The sequence below is a fragment of the Petaurus breviceps genome, unplaced genomic scaffold, assembly GCF_028583685.1.
Source record: "Petaurus breviceps papuanus isolate PSGF00001 unplaced genomic scaffold, PetGlider_PUasm1.0 164, whole genome shotgun sequence".
Lineage (NCBI taxonomy): Eukaryota > Metazoa > Chordata > Mammalia > Diprotodontia > Petauridae > Petaurus > Petaurus breviceps.
The window spans coordinates 7,504,357-7,519,832 of record NW_027185735.1 but is presented as its reverse complement, the minus strand read 5'-3'; the positions used below and the strand labels follow the sequence as shown (position 1 = coordinate 7,519,832).

Sequence of the window (15,476 nt, the reverse complement as noted above, 5' to 3'; positions counted from 1 at the left end):
CAAAGACTTGGAAATTGGGGAAACTGGGAATAAACAAGAGACAGCTTGGAATTACCTTGGTACACATAATTAAACACAATTCTGTGACATGCCACTGCCCTGTTCAAACCATCCCAATCACAGGAACAGAGAATTTAGAGTTAGAATGAACTTGATAGGTCATACAGTCCAACCTCCAGATGAGGCAATGGACATACAGGTATTAAATGGTTTAACAAGGTAACACTAATAGAAAATGGAACCTGGGTCTTTTGACTCCAAATTCTGGACTCTGTCCAGTATTAAGTTGAGGCCTTTCCTGATTATAAATGCACAATTCTCATTTACAAATGTTACTATATTGAAATCAAAACTTTAATATTTGAGTAAAGACCAGTATCAATATTAAAGATGTGATAGAACAATCCTTTAATCTGCTGTACTGGAGCAGCATCTACAGAACTGTGCATGAACTCTAGTCTCTCTGTGGACGTGCTTTGGCCCCTTATTGAAAGACATGAGCTTTGAGATGATACTGCAATTGCTGATAGATCATTAGTAACTAAAAATGAAGTAAAGAGTTACACTAAAGATATTGGTAACAGAGTCAGAAAGAAACACCAACTATAATAGGAACCATTTGATTATTTTTTACAGACCCTTCCAGAAATTTCTCTTCCTTTGACTCTGAGGAACAGAGAGAAAGGGATTACTTTTCCTCCCTTTTGTTTTGTGCCGGTGTTCTTGCTAAGAGTCCACACCACAGCTTACATTCACTATCCAATATGATTCCTAAGTTTTCATTTCTTCAAGCCAAACCATTACCCAGACAATGGTTATTTTATGCATAAATACGAAAACAGTTCTAGTGTCCTGGATTTCCCCAGTTTTCATGTCAAGTATCTCTCACATGCCAATATAAATGAGTGAATGGATAAAAGGTACAGAGGCAATCTATGCGCAAGATGCAAGGTCACTGCCTCTGCTAAATGATGGCAAAATTACCATCCCTTCCCTATATAAATGATACTTAAAATTTGAAAAGGGCAAAGTGTGAAAACTGCCCCACACTCAAGTCCCTGCAAATTACTTGGGGTATACCAGAGCGTCTGTGGCGAGGATGCACAGAGGAATTCCAAAGGAAAAGTACAAGCTGTTACTCCTCTTGACTCTGTAGCCAATCATCTTCAACTTCCCCCACTCTGATCAATCAGAAATTGCTGTCCCTTAGGGAAGGGTCCAGCACACATGGCCCAGTAGAAAGGCGATCGAACATATCTCCACCTCCATGGGAATCAAGGCCTTCTCATCACCAGGTTACATCACCCTAATGTTTTAGCAAACTTAGAGAAAAACAATACCCTACAACTTTTAACGCCTAAGATACCATAAAAGATATATAACAGTTCGGACTTAGTCCTCACACAGTCCTATCACAGAATGACTGCAGAGAAGAGAGGCAGGAATGGACTGGAAAGGCTGTTTCTTCCCATCACCTGATTGGTCCTCAGGTTTGCCAGTCAGATAGAAAGGGGTGGGGCCCCAGACTACCGAACTAACCGTGAGACCGCTTCTGTGATGTCATCATAACGCGACGAAAACTGAAGCGCAAAAGGGGCGGGACTAAACGGGAACCTCGGCAGCAGTTGGGGAGGTGTCATGGCTGCTCCTGTGGGGCTATCGGGGCACCCCCGAGGCATTGACAAGAACCCGGATCAAAGTTGCAGCCTCTACCGAGAGGTTCTGGTTGGTTTCCTCCGCTCCCTCCGCACCCTTACAGGGCAGGTAAATGACGACGGCATTTCTCTCTCTGTCTCTGTCTCTCTCCCCTCTCTTTCTCTCCCTCTCTCCTTTTTCCTCTTTTCTTTTTCCTCTCTTCTCTCTTCTCCCTTTCTCCTCTCTTCCTTTCGCCTCTATTTACCAGAGAGCAGGGTTGACTGAGGTTCTTCTATGTCATCTGGGTTGACGAAGTTTGCGGGGCTTGTGGGCTTGCTGCCCCAAGCAGGAGAGAATTAGAGTTCTGCCAGGATTGCTCTGCTAGTACAGCCGCCTTACATTCTTCCTAACGCTCATCTTAGGGGGTCATTTGCGGTGATTCCCATTCCCTTCCGTCCCTCCCTCCCCAAACCCATTTAAAAAAGAGAGAGAGAAAGAAAGGGAAGGGGAAAAAGAAGCGGAAGAGGAGCTGTCCGGCGAGAGAAACTGACCAGGCTAGGAGGAAGGCGGATAAGCCCCCTCCCAGGGACTGGCCGAAGCCGGGAGCGCCGGATCGGACATCTTTCTTGTTTCCTTTGAGATGGAAAAAATGTGCCTTAACCTTCTGTAAGAAGGTATCTGGAGACAGAAGATTCCCTCCCCGTTTGGGAAATTTTATTCCCCCACTATTTTTGTGACCTATGAATGAATAGTAATTTTGTTTACGTTTTTTCCCTAGTTGGTCATATTGCATTCATTTTTTTTAATAGAGAAAAAAATAACTTATTTATTCAGATCATGAGACTAGGCTACTTTTGATGCCTCATGGGCGTACTGAAGCCGAAATGGGTAATAAAGACCACTTAGTCGCGGTGTTTGGAAATAATTTTTATTTCTTACTTAAAAATGGAAAATTAAAAGCCGGTTTTTTATTTGCATTTTTAAAACTGTTTAAAAGAAAAAAGTTAAGTACTTCTTGTAATAATCTGTTCACTACCTCTTTGGAGATCTTGGCATATTTAAATTATGGTTATATGGTCTAAGTAGAAACTTGACAATAAATTTTTTGGTTAGTAACCTTTCTGTACCCCCAGCCCATCTCAATTAGCAAAGAAAACCTATTTAGCTGTTTAAAAAAAAAAAAAGTAAAAGTCTCCTAGGTACAGGGCCTGATAACAACTGCTTTAATAATCTTATGAGGCACTTAACTGTGTGATAGGCTAAATTCATAAACAAAATAATCAGAACTTCTGATTTGTCATGGTAGCTTTATTCATCTGATTATTTTTGCAAGTGTGTTTGTGTGGGGTAAGAAAAAAAAAGTGCTTTTATTTTTAGTCATCCCTGTGGAGACATTTTTTGATATTCAACCAAATCTGGAACGGTTATCTGTGGAAATTATTAAGCAGCATGCATATTCAGACCTTTTTTTCAAGAACTTGGTAGTTTGTTTTTTTTTTTTTAAGTATTCTAAAGGATATGACTTGAGAAAGGACTTTATTTTAAATGTTAACATTTTAGGCCTTAAGTTTAGCTATTCTAACTTCCTTTAAACAAAAGGAAAAAAAAAGATCAAAGCAATTGGAGCTTGATATCATGAATTAGAATGGAGGTAAATATAAAATTACACAAAATTCTGTTAAAATCATTTACAAATGAGGTAATTTTTTCCCATGATAGGTGGAATTTTAAAAGGAAGTTAGTTCATGCATTAAATTATATGAAAGTTACTGCAGTGAATTATATGAAAGTTTTCACATTCCAGATTTTTTTCAAAGGCATATTTCCTGCAGATTATATCTTTATGTGTGTTTTCTAGACTCTAGGTACTGGTATAGTCACATGAGTAAAATTTACATAATATATGTCACTGTTAAATATGTGTAGAGAAGATGATATCATTCAGAAACCAAAATTAGTTCAGTTTGATAGCTAATCAAAATACTGACCATATTGCTGTTTATCTGTCCTTCTGAGGTATTATTTAGAAATTTGAATAAAAGCAAAAGTATTTATAGTATCACTTTAGGTCATTATTTGCTTTTGCAAGAAGCCAAATCACAAAATTTGCATGATCATCTTTGCTTAAAGTTAGTGTTTATGATGCTCTTAATTATTGATATTGTTTGATAGGGAACAAAATATTAAATGTTTTAATGTACATGCTCCCTCAAAATTCTTTAATTTTAATTTAATTTTAAAGCTTAAAAGTTAATTTTTAACTTTGTAGTGTGCCCCTATTGGCCCTTTGACTGTTTTTCATTTGTTTTGAACCTGAATATTTTAGCATTGTTATTAATTTCTTTTCAGAATGGCAAAAGAGAAATGGTCCTCTGAATGAAAGATTAATAAAGGTTGTGGAGTCAGTCGATTCTTACATGTTCAATGATACCAGATGTTTAAGTTAATTTCACTACTATTGAAGGTTATAGTGAATAGTTATTTTTTTTAGTTAAAATGAAAATTACCACTACATTTAAATGAAGTTTTTTAGATTTTTTTAATTGAAAACAATTACATTCAATTGAAATCTTAATACTTTTATAATAAATCAAAATTAATGAAACCTTCATTCTCTACAAAATATTTGTTGTTTGGACTTTATGGATTCATTACCAAGTAAGGTGCTTATATTTGTTAGCCTATGAAATCTATATGACATTTTAGAAAATACACATTGTGATTAATTCACCATTGTCATTGCCTCATATTTCTTTCTATGTCTCTGAAATAGACTTTTAAAAGTTAGAACCAGAATCTAAAAAACTAGTGTTTTTCACATCAGGATGTTCTTCCATTTATAACAGAACCATTTTGCATTGTTTCGTAGTGTTGTTGTTTTTTTACATTTTATCCCCTCTATATGAACTCATGAAGGATTTGGAATACTTTCTTTTACAAAAACTGAATTGTTACAAAAGTAATAATGCAAAACAGTTACATTTCTTTAAACTCGGCATTACAGTACTTTTTATGCTAGCATGTAACGTAATATTATTTTTGGTTACTTTTCATAAATGTTGCATACCAACCATAGATATATTTCTAATGCCACATTGCTTAATATAATTAAGCAACTTGCAAATTTATTAAAAGTCTCATGTTTATGGGACTTTATTTAAACAAGGGATCCATTCCATATACAAATGTATACTTGTATTCAGAAGAGTTAAATCGTATTTCACTTTTTCCTTTAATGATCAAATAAATAAATCATGGTTTGGATAATTTTTTGATAATAGTGTTTTTAAACCTTATCATATGTGTGTGTGTGTGTGTGTGTGTTTCATAACCTATATATTTAATTTACAAATATAAAAGTTTGGTGGAGAAGGCAGTCAATAGAAGTATGATTAATAACAGAGGACAAATGATATACAGTAGATATATTTAGCTAACTTAAAGTGATGTGCATGTTAGAAACTCACTCTGATTTGAGTTGATTTCAGTATGAAGCAAATCTACCGTCAGCCCAATCCAAGGGGTTTAGGGACTAAAGTACCCAAAATATCTTATTATAAGGCAATTTCACCTATAAGGCAATCCTATGACATGGAATTTAACCCCTTTAGGGTGTGAGACCATGCCTGTTCTTTTGTTAAATATTCAGGATTCTAATATCTTTAAAATAGGAACTTATTAATTTTTAGCTTAAGAGTATAAGATTGATAACTTTGACTAAGATAGGTATATGTGTTGCTCTGTAAAAATCCCATTTTTTTGTGACAGCACATGTGTACAATGTAATGGTGTAATTTTTGTGATGGTGCTGTTTTGCCCTTTTGAAGCTTAACCTTGGAGATGATGTGGTGAAAATTACAATCGATTGGAACAAGCTTCAGAGCCTCTCAGCGCTCCAGCCAGCATTGCTCTTTAGTGCTCTTGAACAACACGTTTTATATTTTCAGGTAAATATCTTGTTGGACACATTAACTTGACTGTGAGAATAGAATCTAATTGTAGTAAAATTACAAGCTTATAACATTTCAATTATTTTTAGCTTAACACTATTAATACAAGGTTACAGATAGGTTTCAGAACAGTTGTAAGACTAGACCAGTTACTGATGGGGTTATGAAGATTGAATGAATCCATTTCTATTCAATTCTAGACCTGCATTGTAAATTCAGTACAGTTTCATCTATGGTGGGTTATAATTAAGCAATAAGACACGGCAGGTGTGTGTCATGCTATGATAATGATTCCATGCCTTGGGTGAGTTTGGAGGCTCATGGAGTGCTTTCAGTGGTTTAAGAAGTGGCATTATCTCAGCATGACACATCCTGCAGTGTCTATTGCAATTAAACATTTTCGGCTTAGTTTTTTAAAAGAAAGTAATTTCTATGTTATTGTCTCATGTTAGTAAGTAGCCAGTCACTATATTATCTGATAATTTTCCTTAACAGTTTTTATAGCATCTTTTCTATCAGAAATAGACATTACACTGTTAGATGTATAGTAGTATTGTGTTATTTGAGTGCATCACTTCCCTATATGAACAGTATGGTGACCTTTCTGGCTTCTAATCAAATGACTCTGTATTGGTAATTGTGTAAATTTTTATATAGAAAATTCAAATTGTATGGTATTAAATGGTTTTGGATTGTTCACTTTAGTGGCATTAAAATGTTGTGTGATGTTATAAAAAACTTGCTGTAACATAGGAAACAAAAGTATACCTGTGGAAGAAATGTGACTTAAAAATGTTTTTATTTAAACTGGAATATATATTAATATTCATCTCTTCCTTTACTTCAAGGACTTTATGCTAAAATCCAACTACTTCATGTTGGAAGTAATAATTATTGGGAGGGAGGAGGAAAATAGGTGAGATAATTTACGTTATACATTAGGTTTGATATATTTTTTGTCATGTTAGTGATAAGTGTTCATTTTCTGCTATGTTGAAAGAAACTTCTTTCATTTTGTGACCTAAGGAGATAACCTACCGTGACAGGAAAAGCATAAGTGTTCAGTATAACACCTATATATTTCATGTCTGTGTTCTCTCCCACACTTTGACCAACTGCAGTTTCAAGTGGAGAATCTTCAGTGATGTAGTGATAATGCAGGGCTTTACTGAGTAAGAGCACTGGCTCTCATGTTAAGGAGGAAAAATACTAAGCCTTAGTGTTCTGAGTAGGCATTTGAATGACATGTTAATTAAGTGACATTGGTGCCAGAGGCTGAGCCTTTGATTTGGCACAAAATAACAGGGTGATTCCTTCAAAGACAGTTTTAGATTTCTTAAGTTTCTCACAACTCTATGACAAATGATGATAATCATGGCAGCACAAAACTACAAATCGTCCTGTGTAGTCAAATTTATAAATGCCAAAATACTAAATTTAAACTTAATAACTTTTAAAAATTGAATTCAAGTAGGAATGTTGGTTAAAATTATAATTAATTTAATCTTGGTCAGTTTAAACACCATCAAATAAGCTCATGCTTTTTTTCTAAGCCTTTTTTAGAAAGACTTCAGTGCCTGATTAAAGAGGAAAATATAACTGCCATTGAAGAGGCTGATAAAACAAAATCAGTCAACAAAAATGATTCAAAAATATGCCCTGATGATAACCTAAATGCAGAAGAAAAATACAAAGATTGTACTTTGGGAGTTCTTAAAGACAAGGAAATTAACTTTGATCCAGAAGTAGTCCAGATAAAAGCTGGAAAAGCAGAAGTAAGCATAGGTGTTTTTTGTCTTGAATTTAAAAGTTTTCTTTAAGAAAATGAAACTGTTTCAACAATATGTGTACATATGAACTTATTTATTACCTGCAGATTGACAGGAGAATATCAGCGTTCATTGAACGAAAGCAAGCTGAGATCAATGAAAACAATGTCAGGGAATTTTGTAATGTAATTGATTGTAATCAAGGTAAATATCCAGCCAGAATTTGATCTTAAGGTAATTTTATTTATTTAGAGATACTTTTTGTTCTCTTTTTAAAATTTCTTAGCTCTTAAAAATCTGTAAAATCAAGAATTCATTTATGTTTCTTTTAAGATCAATTATAAAGATTTTTCTTCTTGCTTAATAACAGAATGGTTTATAAAACTAAAAACTCTTAATTACAATGACCAAGCTATGCTACAGAGTTGAGGAAATATATCTCCCACCATTAAAGGAGTGGGAAACTATTGGTGTAGAATATTATATATAATCTCAGATTATGGTGGTTTTGCTGATTTGCATTCCTGATATTTTTTCATTCTTTTTTGTTATAAGGGAAGGTTTGCTGTCTTTTAGAAATAAATGTGATGGAAATACAAAAGAGATCCCTAAAAATAAATTTTAAAATGGGCTACTTGAAGAAATGTTTTGAGGACTAGGCCAAGGTAAATGCTTCTTCAGTATTAAGAATGAAGTAGAGTAGGATATTGTAATAGCAGTTTTTAGATGAATAATCATATTATTTCCCTTTTCAGAGTAGTTCGTATTTTATAAATTAAAATAAAGTCTATAGATTTGTTTTTTTAAGATTGGAGGGACAAAGTGCTTTGCCCTAACAGTGAGTGGAAACCATTTGTCTAAAATTTCATAATTATAAATAGTGTTATGTTAAAGTGCTTCTTCCAGGACATTAAATGAATTTAGAGAAGAGGTAGTATTCCTTGAAAAAGTGAGAAGTTGCTTTTTGGGACTTTTTTTCCAACTTGGAATTATTATGTTTTGTATTGTGCTGTATCAGTTGAGTACAGAAATGTTTGTCATAATTTTTCTCCTTTTATTGCACTAAGGTGTGTATTTGTCGGTTTCCATCCGATTCTTGAGTAAAGGTTCTGCCAGAGAATGAAAAATGTTGGGAAGCACTGACAAAGCTCGTTATCAATTATCATAGTAATCATTAGAGCACAAGTTCTCATTAGAAAAATATAAGAAGAATTCATTCTCCAAATACTTCCTTTTTCCTCTCAAATCCCTTAGCTAATTAACAGAAACATTCAAGCATCAGATAAGATAAGCAATAACACTTCTTCCTTTTAAGTTCCTATTTAATAATTTATGTTGATTCAACTTTCCCTAGTATAAGCACTATTATATAGACACATTTCCCTGATTATATATTTGTGTGCCTGTGTGTGTATACACATAAATAATATGTATAGGGGCGGCCAGGTGGCTCAGCGAGTAAGAGCACCGGCTCCAGTGTTGGGATGACCTGGGTATTAAATCTGGGCTCAGATACTCAGCACCACACCCAGAAATAACTGGCCGTGTAACCTTGAGCAAGTTACTTAACCCTGATTGCTTTATAAAAATAATAATAATATGTGTTTATATGTATATACATGAAAATATATATACACACACACACACATACGTGTGTGTGTGGTATGTGTGTTTTGGAGAAGGAAATGCAAACTACTCCAGCATCTTTGCCAAGAAAACCCCAGATGGGATCATAAAGAGTTGGACACAACTGAAATGACTGAATGTCAACGTGCATTATATATATATATCCCAAGACTTAACATGATAGGCACTCAATAATAAGTTTATGTTGGTACATGTATATGTATAGATATATAACATATAAATGTATATATATCTTTTGTAGTAGCATTTTTTTTAAAAAAACAGATACAATGCATTGACAGAATTTCATTTGCAAATTTTAGCAATCCATCTGCAGCATATGAGAAAGTGTTTTTTGAAGGAAGAGAGACATGTGTCCTTACTATTACTTTTCTGTTCTCCATGTTAACTCTTAAATATAAATGTATAGGGAATAGAAGTTGACAAAAATTGAAATACTCAACGAGATTCTTTGACCCATAGAGTTCTTTGCTGGCTAAAAACAGAGGTATAAAGAATTTTAAGCAAATAATTATCTGTACTTAGACATTCGCCATAATATGTGTGTTTGAAATTCTTGTGGGTGACCTGCTAAATGGAGATATTTTACCATCTTAGCTCTGAAAAAGGATGAATTTTTGTTATAATTGGGTTTTTTTTTAATCCCCATGATGCTTTCCATTGTCCCAGGCTGCCTCCCCTTTTTGTATTTTAACAATTTGTGTTCACTAATACTTATACATTTATTTTTAGAAAACAGTTTTAAAAAAAAATTCATTAATAGAAATAGAATTTTTCTTCAAATTTCTTATCCAAAAGGAAATAGAGGCCAACCTTGTGGTTTGGAAGACATTATTTCATGCCTCTAACTTTTGTTCTGTGATCTTAGACTAGACACATAAACTTTTAACAGCCCAGATAACTTTCAGAAGCCATGAATCATGTTGCCAACTGCATTGGTGAAAGGAGTTTGTACACCCCAAGATCCCTATACTAATGACATCTGTGATTTTAAAAATTATAGGTCTGTAACCCACCTCCACCTAAAAAAGAATTCTAAGCTACTATCCATTTTGTAGAGTTTTTGACTAGCTAAAAAATAGAAATGGTTCAGGAAGTCAATCAGTATTCTTTGATTCTAATTAGTGTTTTGTTTTGTTTTGTTTTGTTTTATAGCTTTTGTTCTGCCAGTAGCTTTTTACCTTTCTTTTGGTCTCATGTTAATTTGTAGTTGGCAATGTGACATTGTGGCTAGAGAGCCAACCTTAGAGTTAAGAAAATCTTATTACAAGTTCTGTTTGAAAATGGGTCTGTATGACCCTGGGCAAGTCACTTAATCTCTTAGTGTCTCTGACAACTCTCTTAAGAGTATAATATAAAATACAGAGCAGATGTTAATATTCATTGGTAAAAGTTCCTTTTTAACAACTTCTTACTCTTGATGAAATCACCAGTCCAGTACAAAAGCAAAAATTGCCTTCCAGTCTTAAGTATGAACTTAGTTACAATTATGGTGTTTTTACCTGGCCAAGTTGAAACAAAAATTCCTGGGTAAATTCTAATCTGTTTGAAAATTTCAAGAGAAAGGCTTTTCTTCTGTGGCTAAAGGATTTTTATATATAATCTACTCTTAAGTCTCAAAGCTCTTTCCTGTGATACAGCTCTTAGAAAAAATAAGGGGTATTTTAAATAGGTAATTTATTTAAATAGCTAAAAGCTTATCCTTTTTAATTCTCAATGCCAATAAATATAAAAGATACTAAACATTTTTAAAATACCAAATCAGTATAATTAGCTCTGTTTTGGAATAGAAGGAATAAAATCTCTCTGACACTTAGGAATAATATGTTCTTCTATTAGTGCTTTATGGACTTTTTCTGCTGTAGCATTGGCTGTTTTGAAAGTATAGCATTGACTTAATAATATTATTTCACATGACCCAAGGTGTATACATAAAACTAAATTTCTGAGACACTTTAAAAACATTTTTTCTGTTCATGAGAGATCTAAAATTACCTAAGAAGTTATAGATAAGACAAAACTCTAACTGTGTTCTTGTTTAGTAGTGTTTTATATTTCAGTATTTATGAAGAATGCAATTTTCCTACCACATTTCTTAATACTAAGCTACTTGGGAAATTATAAAACTCTGCACTTTGTAAGTGACTATTTGACATCATTATACTTTTCTGAATTTTCCTTAGAGAATAGCTGTGCAAGGACTGATGCTGTTTTTACCCCTTATCCAGGGTTTAAAAGTCATATCAAGGGTAAGTAACCATATGATTCAAGTCACTTAACTGCTGTTTGCCTCAGTTCCCTTAACTATAAAATAGGATAATGATAACATCTACCCCACAGGATTGTGGTAAAGATGAAATGAAATTTTATTTATAAAGCTCTTAACAAGATGCCTGGCATATAGTAGTCACTTAATAAATAAAGAATTTATTTTTAAAAGATCAGTAAAACTTGTGCTAATCAAGACTATATGCTTAATGATGTAATGCTTTCTTCCCTAGTTTCAAACCTTGAAAATGTTTTTTTTTTCTTTTTAAGCAAAACTTTTGACTTTTTCTATACCTGCATTTGGAAGTGGTGGGAACATGGACGTAAATGGTTCTTTAAAATGATCAAAAAGTATTATTTGGGCGCTCATGATAAAAAATTTCTTGGCACTTTAGTTTCTAGAGTTGTGAATACATATGGTCCACAGACTAGAACTGAAGGAACACAGGGGACTGGTCATAAAATTAATAACATGCTTCGTGACTGTGGGAACCAGGCTGTAGAGGAAAGACTGCAAAATATTGAAACTCATTTGCGATTACATACGGGTAAGTGAGTATGCTATTTTAATAGATAAAATTTTTTATTTATAAAATATTAAATTTCTGTGTTTATTCTTTCTTGGTTCAGGAAGGCACTCTGGACCTAAAATGGCAAAAAGGAAGGATATTCTTATTCTGAGGTTTCAGAAAAGTCTTCTCTTCCTAAATTGTGATTTAAGACTGTCTTGTAAACTGGTACAAGTCTTGTTGACACTCAAGTAAAAAAAGAAAAGAAAAACTTCCAAGTGTGGATTACAAATTAAAAAAGATATGTATTAAAATCCTGGTAGACCAGTCACTTATGCCTCTTGAGTTTCTTTAAAAAAAAATGAATAAATAAAAGTCAAAATGAAGTTGTAAGAATACTTAAAGGCTTTCTATTCCAACTCTAAAAGTATATGATAAAAAGTATTTATCAAAGGAATTTTTTACCCTTTGTGAACTGAAATGATCAACTCATGACTATAACATAAATTGTGGTTTTTAACTTTTCTTTCCTCAGAGAGATTTTACTATAATCTTAATTATGTATCACCTCTTTATTCTGAAGCATGAGGACTAAGGTATACCAGGTTAAAAATGAAGTTCTCAAAAAACTTACATATTTAATAATAATTCTCCTTGGAGATTTTGTACTTCCACAGGAAATTTTCTAGGTTAATTATTTTAAGTTTTTGCCTAACTATAAACTTGAAATTTGTGTGGTCTTAGCTATCTGCCTTATATATCTTAGCTATTCAAAGAAGATTATAGGATATTTTAGATACATTGCTATATTCCAAAGAGTAGGGAAAATTTTCTGACTAATAGGAGAAAGTGTGGCAAATAGTAGAGAAAATGAAAATTGAAAGAGATTTGATAAATCTGCATGCTGTTCCATATAATAGTAGTAACTGGATTTTCGTTATCCAAAACAACTAATGCCCTCCTCAAAAGCCATGTTAAAACCCTCTTCAAATAGCATGGACATTATAAAGAACATGCTAAGCACCAAGAACTCTTGATAACGCATGTAATGTAGTGTTTTGAAAAGGATAGGCTTAGTATGATATGCCCCAAAGTATATATTGCTATAAGTAAAGAAAATGTTTCCTTGTACTTCATTTTTTATGTATGAGATACGAATTAGTCGATAGACCTTACCAGGTCAATTGTATAAAAATCTTTTAACAGTGTGTTTTAAAAGTCAAAATAACAAGGTCAGATCATTTTTAAAAGTTTTTTGAAAAATTTTCTTTAGGTGGCCCAGTACCTAGAGATATTTATCAGAGAATTAAAAAACTTGAGGATAAAATCTTGGAATTGGAAGGCATTTCCCCTGAATATTTTCAATCTGTTGTAAGTAAAATTTACTTTCTTACTTTTTATGTTTCATATTTCATATCACATGAAATAATATTTGTAAGGCTTAGCACATAGTGAGTTTTTAAGGCTTAACACAGAATAAATGCTTTTAATAAATGCCTATTCCCTCCCTTCCACTCCCTTCACTTCCCCTTTTTCCCCCAAGAGCACAAAAATCTGATTTTGTTTTGAAAGCATCTTATTAGTCAGTATTTTGTAAACTAAAGGTCCTAAGCTAATTTTCCTTAGAATATTTTAGTATTTTTCTTACTTTTCTGAAAATGTTATATACCCTTTTTAGAGTTGTTAAGTAGCATATTGCTTTAGGGGAAAAAAGTTGTACACATCTGAATTTAGAATAATGAAAAGGTAAAATTTTTTCTAGGTTAATCTTGTTAATGAAACTTTGGCTTCTTTGAGAAATTCTTATGAAGTAACTGAAAACAATATTTTGAATATAGTAACATTTAGAAATTACAGTGTGCTTCTTAAGAAAAATGTTGCATACTGAGTACAAACCATATTCCTTCGCTTGGGATTTGAGGTCTTACAAAAATTTACTTCTAACCCTCCTTTTCTTTGCCAGCTTTTTCTTACTCTTTTTCTGTATTCTAATCAAACTGGATTATTTACCTTTATTCAAAAACTACTCACTTTTCTGCTTTTAACACTTTTTACTCATACTTGGAATGCCTTTGTTCACATTCTCTTCCCATCTTTTTAAGCCCCAAACATATATTACCTACTGTTTAAAGTCTCCCTTCTTCACCTTTAATTATTTCTTCCTCATTCTTTATATTCCTCTTTATATTTATATTTTTATATTCCATTTATATATCTATATTTTAATCTGTAATATTTTTCTTTTTACATATATTATCTCATTCGGATCAGAAATACTATGAGGGCAAGAATATTAACTATTTGTGTGTCTTCCTAAGAACCTTAAGTTGATGAGTTATATGTAGAAAGCATTTCAGAAATTTTTGAATGAATCACTGTTTTTTGTACTATTGCCTGACATTTTCTTTCTGAGAATCTTAATTTATCTCCTTTTCTGTTTCATTTGTTGTTACATCTTTTCAGTCATGTCTGGTACTTTGTGACACCAGTGGACATGGGGTTTTCTTGGCAAAAATACTGGAGTGGTTTGCCTTTTCCTTCTCCAGTGGCTTAACAGAGTGATTTGCCCAGGGTCACATAGCTAATAAATGCCTGAAACTGGATTTGAACTCAAATCTTCCTGACTCCAGATTCATTGATCATGTAGGTACTTGGTGTCATTTGATCATCTCCTCAGTCTGTTGCTGTTCTTTTGTAGCCTTGTTTTACCTACCAAAATCTTTTTTTTTTTTTTAAGCTTTTTGGAGGGCAGTGGAGGTTAGATGACTTGCCCAAAGTCACATGGCTAGTTTTTTTGTGTTAAGTGACTGGGTCCAGATCCAAACTCAGGTCCTCCTAACTCCAGGGCCGGCACTCTACTCACTGTGTCACCTAGCCGCCCCCCTACGAAAATCTTTCTGTTGACTTTAGTATCATGTACAGTTTTATAATAAAATAAGCCCTTCAGATCTAAAATAAACTTTTTACCAAGCTCATACTACATGTGCTAAATATCAGAGCTACAAAGAGGTATGAAAAAACTGCCCCCATGCAATGCCAAGCAAAGGCAACTTCCCAAGGTTCAAAACACCAGCATAGGTGCTCTCCATTTTATTCAGTGAAAAATTATGAACAGAGAAAATCAAAATATAGCATCATTCAAAATACAGCATTTACCAAGGGTAATTCAATCAAGTACTACCCCACCCCTGGACTTTACATTCATTTAATCAATCACAAAGTTCCTCTTCTAAATACTACTCTACCCCTAGGCTGTACATTCATTTAGTCCATCACAAAGTCCCTCTTCTCAAATGGAGATTAGTTTCCAATCATAAGTAAAGTACATTCATTTGTTCAATCACAGAGCGCAAAAAAAGTCAAAAGTTCCCCACCCTTGGATCACAATTGAATCTACCCCAGAGTTACAACAAGTTTAAACACAGCATTTAATACCCAAAGAGAGGTCTTTTCTTCATCTTGACAAGAGGCAAGTTCTCAGCAATCTTTGTTCCTGGGGAGACAAAGCTTAGCAAGGCCACAAGATACATTGCCAGTGTCTTCATTAAGTCATTCTCTGTCTGCAGAACAGTCCTAAGACCCCTGAAAACATTAGCAAAACTCCCTTCCAGGATTTCTGTAAACATACAACAAGAAAATCCTTCTTCAGGACTTCTGAACCAACAGCAAGGTTCCAGAACCTCTGCAACAACAGCACT

At 33.4% G+C, this 15,476-nt stretch overlaps 1 protein-coding gene across 3 annotated transcripts in view; it reads left to right on the top strand.

The window, feature by feature from the left end:
- The first annotated feature begins 1,566 nt into the window (after positions 1-1,566).
- The window catches only part of MBIP (MAP3K12 binding inhibitory protein 1), a 36,189-nt gene continuing 22,279 nt past the window's right edge, over positions 1,567-15,476 (top strand). The window contains exons 1-8 of one of the 3 annotated variants that reach the window (XM_069082268.1): positions 1,567-1,764; positions 5,463-5,582; positions 7,139-7,360; positions 7,462-7,558; positions 11,185-11,250; positions 11,665-11,817; positions 13,052-13,149; positions 14,242-14,393. In XM_069082268.1, coding sequence (XP_068938369.1) covers positions 1,639-1,764; positions 5,463-5,582; positions 7,139-7,360; positions 7,462-7,558; positions 11,185-11,250; positions 11,665-11,817; positions 13,052-13,149; positions 14,242-14,340 — 981 coding nt within the window. In that variant the 5' untranslated portion in view covers positions 1,567-1,638 and the 3' untranslated portion in view covers positions 14,341-14,393. Of the gene's footprint in view, positions 1,765-5,462; positions 5,583-7,138; positions 7,361-7,461; positions 7,559-11,184; positions 11,251-11,664; positions 11,818-13,051; positions 13,150-14,241; positions 14,394-15,476 lie in introns of those variants that run through there. The other 2 variants (XM_069082267.1, XM_069082266.1) reach the window with 2 other exon arrangements.